The sequence below is a fragment of the Phalangium opilio genome, unplaced genomic scaffold (assembly GCF_054372755.1).
Source record: "Phalangium opilio isolate 3A_F unplaced genomic scaffold, DU_Popi_V2 ptg000037l_1, whole genome shotgun sequence".
NCBI lineage: Eukaryota > Metazoa > Arthropoda > Arachnida > Opiliones > Phalangiidae > Phalangium > Phalangium opilio.
In genome coordinates, this window is record NW_028324160.1 from 4966011 (window position 1) to 4973399 (window position 7389).

General features: G+C 42.4%; 1 protein-coding gene across 1 annotated transcript; it reads right to left on the reverse strand.

The window, feature by feature from the left end:
• Nucleotides 1-959: 959 nt before the first annotated feature.
• LOC149683461 (uncharacterized) lies at nt 960-6212 on the reverse strand. The gene is made up of 4 exons (XM_089871278.1): nt 4100-6212; nt 3197-4027; nt 2877-3076; nt 960-1052 (listed from the first exon to the last, which is right to left on the reverse strand). Exons 1-4 carry the CDS (start codon nt 6210-6212, stop codon nt 960-962), a joined length of 3237 nt encoding a protein of 1078 aa, XP_089727404.1.
• Nucleotides 6213-7389: the final 1177 nt, after the last annotated feature.

Genomic DNA, 7389 nt, shown 5'->3' on the forward strand with positions numbered 1-7389 from the left:
TGTTGCAACTTGCAAGTATATTTGCGCTGACTTAGCACATGGCAGATGCGCTGCAGCATGGAAGAAAGGTAACATTTCTTTGATTGTGTGAAGATGAAGATTCCAGTTTCCAGAACGCTCTGCTCGAACACACAGTCACATAAGTGAGACCTGATCAAAATACTGCAACCAAAGGTTTTGTGTTGCTCCATTTTCTTTAAGATGCTTGCTATGTTATACATTTTGACATCGAGATTTATCAGTTCCTTAGAATTTTCGACATCCTCCATTGATAACTCATGATCCAATTTTTTATGATGAATTACTCGGACTGCTTCTAACGCGTTTTTTGAATCACTTACTTCATCAAGAATTAGTGAAGCTAACGCTAGTTGAGTTAGAAAATGAGCTCTGAGAGCTCGGCAATATGCGTGGCCCGTCAGCATTTTTTCAACTGAAGATGTCGCGTAAATTTTGTATCACAATTTTTGAAGTCCACTTCCGGCCATAATACTCCCTACTGACCCCACAAAAGACATCAATAAGTGGAACCCTCCTAGCCTTGGAATTACTTTGGAGATCGGACTGTTTTGTTCGGCTGCTGCTACCATTTCAACTGCTTTAACATAGAGAGGTTGATCAAACGTTACAATAAAATGGGATTGCATATTTCGACGAGCTTCTTTTACAGCGAACAAAAGCGCAGAATACACTGTTGATAAGTTGCTGGGACTTGTTCTTGGCTTCCATGCAAAATGAATATATCGAGGTGTTATAAATATAAGATTGAATATCTTCGCGGACAATACGGGCAGCAGTCTCGACTTTTCGCTATCTTTCGTCCTCCTGGTTATTGCATCTTTGGTTATACCAAGCTTCAGATATCAAACCATGAGCTGTACCCTTGAACGTTACGACACTTGGACGTGATGGTATATCTGTTACTGTTATCCTATTGCCAAAGAAATCGAAGAGTTTTTTCATGAGTGTTTTTCGCTGTATGAAATTTCTCCTTCGCAGAACTCTTGCAGGTTTTCGTGCAGATCTTTCATGTCATATTGGCATTCGTCGTTCTACTGAAGATAAGAACAAAGTTTGTGAAACGCATTGTCTGCCATGGAATAGCCTGGCCCAGTTGTTTTTGGCTGAGTCTTGAAGGAATCACTCGAATTTGCATTTTCAGCTTTGAGAAAATAAACTTAGCAATTTTTGTGATACTTTGCTTCTGCAGCAACCAGATCTAGTGAAACACCAATTCTTGTAAGAACGTCTGTGGCCCAGCTGTCTTTCCGGGATAGAGCTCTATTTTTAATCGTAGCTATGAACTGTAGAGTTCTAACATCTTGAATTGCAGTTATGTACTTTAGCGGCTTATTTTTCTCACTATCTTGATCGGCTAGTTGACCACAAAACTAGCAAAGCTTTTTAAATTCGAAGGCATTAATCGATGATCGCAGACATTGTCTATGACCCGAAGCCCATACCTGTCCACCATCGCTTGGGCTCAGCTCAGCTCACGTTACTTTATAGAAATTGACAACGAGCTCACCTCAAGGTCAAAATTGAAACAATGTTTCCTTAGAGCTCAATGTGAGCTCAAGCTCAGTTAGTTTTTATAAATGAGCTCGACTCGGGCTCGGGTTCATTCGCATAATTTTGATGGGCTAAGCTCGAGCTCAAGCTCTCTCTAATATCTTTCTCGGGCTCAGCTCGGGCTCAAAATTGATAGAATTTAAGGCTCACCTCGAGCTCGGGCTCATTCAATTTAGTAAGCTCAAGCTCGAGCTTGGTCTCATATTTCCGGAGAATATTTCTTTCAAACAGTGTAGATGTTGAAATAAATAATTTTGCAGCTATTTTTACGCGATAAATGCAAAACTACAATACATATTTACTATCCAAATGACTTGCACTACATTTGTATTAAAAAAATTTCAAAACTTCATCGACCAATGAGTTACGCTAGTTTCTGTTGGCACTGAATACGGCGCTGAGCCAAGCTGAGCGCAGTCTCAAAACAGTGAGCGCCCTTTCAAAATGAGCTGTCTCATAGTTTTCAGTTGGCCTCGCTCGAGCTCAGGAAAGCCAAAACATTTGTAAGAGAGCTCAGCGCAAGCTCTCGTTGATTTTACAGTCGAACCTGGGCTCAGCTCAAGGCTCACTTTGTTTGTGACGTATTGTGAGCCCGGGCTCAAGCTCAGAAAACTTTTTCATAAACTTTCGGGCTCGGCTCGGACTCGTGACTTAATCAATTATTTCGAAGAGCCTCGCTCAATTCGCGCTCGGGCTCGCTAAATTGAGGTGAGCGCGGACAGCTATGCCGAAGCCTCATTATCGCAATATGATTCATTGACTACAGCAGCTTTTGCTATTGAAGAAGCACGTGTATATTGTTTTCTTCATTCTGCGTGCAAAGTGACCGATTCAATATCTACGAGATATTTAACCAAACCATCTGCTCCAGCAACACTTGCTGTTGCGACTTGACAGTCGCGGTAGGAAATGACTCACGAACGATATGTTACTAAAATCTTTTATTAGTCATGTATTAACAGTTTAATTTCTTAACCGTGCGTTTAACATAAGATTAATTAGAATCGTATTTAAGTTAACATTGACAAAGCGAACTATGGATACTCGATTAAACATTATACTCTAGCTAAAACTCTATTTACAACTCAACTTTTACACTATGTTATCTCGTTTATATACAGTCTTATCGTTGTTTATCTAGTTTTTTATAATCATTAGTTTTTTAATTGAAAGCCATTAAGTCTAGATTCTAGTTCGATTCTATTCAGTTCGTTATCTTGGCGGTTGTTTTGAAGTTGTAACATCCTCCCCACAATGGACACTGTTCATTCTGCCAAAACTTCTAAACGGTGTAACATTTGTACCGCTCGACGTATGACAGTTCCTCCTGGTAGTTGGACAGCTACGGCTCGGACGCGCCCATCTCGGCCAGGAAACACCTCTTGTTTTCGTCCTAGTCTCCAGCTTTGGCGAGGAAGTTTGGGCTCCGATAATAGGACAACATCATCTTTCTTGAACTCTATGACCCCATGGATTGGTTTACTGGCGTGAGCCGATTTGAGCTCTAGCAGGTATGAATGGTTCCAGCGTTTCCAAAATTGATCGAGGATCATCTGTCTGTAGCGCAAACGTCTGACTAATTATGTTCGGCTAACGGTTGGTGGCGTAGCTGCAAGGTTCTGACTTGGAAGACTTGTGAGGCACTGGCCGATGAGGAATTGAGATGGGGTAATGGGAAAGGGCTCATCGACTTCGTTGAGGGTGTACGTTAACGGTCGTGAATTGAGCACTGCTTCTTTTTCCGTCAAGCTGGTGGACAGCTCCTCATGATTCTTCTTTAAGCATTGTTTGAGTGATCGCACGACTCTTTCCCAAAAGCCTCCCCACCAGGCCGCTCGTTCGACGATATATTTCCAACGAATATTTTTCTGACCCAAAAAATCTTGAAACTCGTTGTTCTCGATGCCGGAATAAAGCTCCTTTAGTTCTTGCTCGGCTCTCTTGAACGTTCTTGCATTATCCGAATAGACCGTGGTAACAAGATCTCTTCGTGCGACGAACCGTCGAAATGATAGAATGAATTTCTCAGTACTCAGGTCCGTCACCACCTCTAGGTGTACTGCTCTGGTTACTCCGCAGGTGAATAGCGCGATGTACACTTTTTTCTGATTCTCTCCTTCTCTTATGAATAACGGGCCCGCGAAGTCAATGCCTGTAGTTGCAAACGGTGGCGTTTCCGATATTCGATCAGCTGGCAGGGGTGCAGGTATCTGAACTCCAGGCTTGGTGCGAAAACGTCTACACTTCCCGCATCGGTTGATGATTCTTTTTACTAACTGGCGTCCTCGAGTGATCCAGAACTCCTCTCGCAATTGTACCAACGTGCTTTCCAGACCGCAATGTTTTACTTCTTGATGGGCATCCAAGGCGATAATTTCAGACAGCCATTGTTCAGCGGGTAACAGATAGGGGTGTTTTGATCCGTAGCTGATGTTCGCAAATTGAAGACGTCCTCCTACGCGTATGACGTTATTTTCGAAGAATGGTTGGAACTGGAGTATCTTTTATGTCTTTTCTAATGGTTGACTCTCCTGAAGGCGCTCAAAATCCTCAGGATACGCTTGACGTTGAATTTCTCGAATCCAATAGAGCTTTGATCCTTGAAGTTCTTCCGCGGTGAGTGATCCTTTGCGGCGATCATTGACTGTAGCTCTCGTATTGTAGACGAAGCGCATAACCCATGCGGTGACCCGGTAAAGACGGCTGAGTCGGCTATATTTCTTCACATCAATCAAAGGCTCTGAGGCCTTAGTACAAAGGAGGGTGACAAAACTTCTTTTCTCCTTGAAGATTGATTCCTCTTCTAACTTGAAAGTCGTTCGTGATCCATCCGGCCATTGGTCTCTCTTTTCCGCAAGCCATGACGGTCCATTCCACCAAAGCGTACTGTTGATTAGGGTTTCAACTGAACAGCCGCGGGATGCAGAATCAGCAGGATTTTCTTTGCCGGCAACGTGACACCAGGAATGAGGGTCTGTCAGTGCCTGAATGTCTCGGACCCTATTTGCGACGAAGGGTTTCCACTCCCTTGATACTCCTTGAATCCAATGCAGTGTTATCTGGGAGTCAGTCCAGTATGTATATTTCGTCACCATCCCCTCAAACACTTCCATAGTGCTTTTCAACAGCCTCGCTCCGATGAAGGCGGCCATCAGCTCCAGTCTAGGGATGGTAAGAGTTTTAATTCGTGCGACTCTGGTTTTAGATGAGATCGAGGAGACTTCTATTTCCCCGTCGTTTGTCTCGTAACGAAGGTAAATCATAGCACCATAGGCCACCTCGGTGGCATCAGAGAAAGGGTGGATCTCTCTTTCTGTGACTCGTCCTTGTACAGCTGAATAATACCATCTTGGAATTCGGACTCTCTCGAATAGCTTTAGCTCCATCACCCAGGCGTCCCACATGACTTGTTCATCTGACGGTAATTTCTCGTCCCAGGCAATGCCTTTGATCCATAACTTTTGAAAGAGACACTTTACTCTTATAAGGTAAGGAGAGAGTAGGCCGATCGGATCAAAGATTCTCGCTGCCGCTTTAAGGACTCCCCTCTTTGTGTCTTGTCTGTCTCTCAGAAATTCAAGCAGAGCGGAAACGTCGAAAGTCAGGACATCTTCCCTTGGATTCCAGGATATACCCAGGACCTTTAGCAGACTGGAATCAGATTCTTGATTTAGCAAGGTGACGGTAGCTTGATCCTCAGACCACAGACTCGCTAGTTCATAGCAATTGGTAACCCATTTTCGCAAGTTCATTCTGGCATGGGCGAATATCTCTCGTGATACCCTGTAGATCTCCTTAGCTTCTTCAACGGTTTCTGTTCCTGTGACCAAGTCATCGACGTAAAGGTGCGTGGCCAACATTTTGCTTATGTCCGGATACTGCTTCAGAAATTTCTTAAAATGGTGCTGAAGAGTGGCTGCTAGCAGGAAAGGGCTTGAACCGACCCCGAAGAGAACTCTCGTCATTCGTAAATGTACTAGTTCCAGGGGCTCGTCTTGATTCGGAAGCTTCTTAATCCACAGGAAACGTACGTAGTTTCGTTCTTCGGTAATTAGGCATATTTGTAGAAATGCCTTCTCAACGTCGCTCATCAAGGCAATTCGGTGTCGTCTGAATCGTAAGAGTATTGTCAATAGGTCTGGAACAAGACTAGGTCCATTGTGCAGACAGAAATTCAAGGCAGGAAAACCTTTCTCATGTGAAGAAGCATCATGGACTATCCGCAGCTTTGTGGTGGTCTTGTCTTCTCGAATGACTGGGAAATGTGGCAGGTAATGTATTCCCTTTCTCTTGTATAAATCTTCCTCGGGGACCAGTTCGGCAAAGCCTTGATTGAGCAACTCATCGACGGCTTCTTCGTATCTCTTATAGAGCGCAGGGTCTTGCTTTAATTTCTTGACTAGATAGTTCAGTCTCTTGGTGGATAGCGTAAGATTGTCGCCGATTTCATCTTTATTTGTTTTCCAAGGGAGAATCGTTGTGTATTTTCCATCTTCGTACTGTAGCGTGTTCTCATGATAGGCAAGTACTTGATCTTCGACTGCTGTTATTTGGGGTTTATCTCTGATACCCAACGACTCAATCTCCCAGAAGTCTTTCAGTATACCATTCAGTTCACATTCCTTGATCCCCACTGTCATAACTTGTATGGAATTGACCGCAAGTGACTGATTCTGGACTCCATGTACAGACTGTTAAAGAAGTCTTTGCGCGTTGCGTTTTTCGCACATATTGTACTATATTTCAAAAACTATTAGAGCTAGCGCTCTGGAATAAAGTGCGTTATAAAAGTTTTGCATTCCTTTTTCATATTTTACCCGTTCCACAGTTGTCGTTTGCATACTTATACCGGAAACCGGTAATGTCAAAATTATCTACTTTGAAAATATTGGATTCTCGAGGATATAAATGCGATTTTCGGATTCCTTGGGGTCGATTCATAATTGAAAAGTTTTCACCAAATTCAAATCGGATGAATAGGTCACGAGTAATCAGCCTTTATTCAAAATCTGGCAAACTTGGTTAGAGTGGCGATAATTCATAATCGAGTATCTAATCTTTGTCGTAATAATGCTTGTTAGATGTTATGGCACCTTATGCGTATATATATGATTGATCTTGTGGCGCAATGCTTTGAAACAAATCCGACGTTCATTTAAGGGATGATGAAGTGGAAAATAAAGTATTTTTTTATTGATTTTTCCATAAGACAGTGAAACATCCAAGAAATAACACCGAACGATTTTTAAACTATGATTAGTTTGAAATTTCATGGATAATTTTAAATAAGGATCTCCGACTAATCGTGTAGCGCCCTGCCTTTTTATCAACAATTTTCTCTTGGCACGCTCCGTGTTGAATCAATTTATCGAGAGATTTGAACAAATTTGCGCGATGTGACAATTGTGGCGCGAGACATGGAGCGTGCCACGAGAATTTTGTTAACAATAAGGCACGGCGTTACGGGATTGTTCCGAGTTCCTTATTTAAAACTATTCTTAAAATCTTAGCCTAATTTGAATGGGAGGTATTTCCTGAATTTCTCATTATGCATACTGGTCTCATGATTAGTAGAAGAATCAATAAAAAATCACTTTAATTTCCACTTCCCCCTCCCTTTAAGAGAAAACCTGCGTCTTTTGAAGGAGAGAAGCGGTTTGAAAATATTGTTATTTGGGCCATTATATCATAATATTTAGAACTCACATTAATTACGTTTGGGTCTTCAGCCCGACTCATTGCAGCCCAATGAAAATCTCATTGGCATATGCGCTTCACGAGATCCCTTCAATGAGACATATTCGACTATTCCAAATA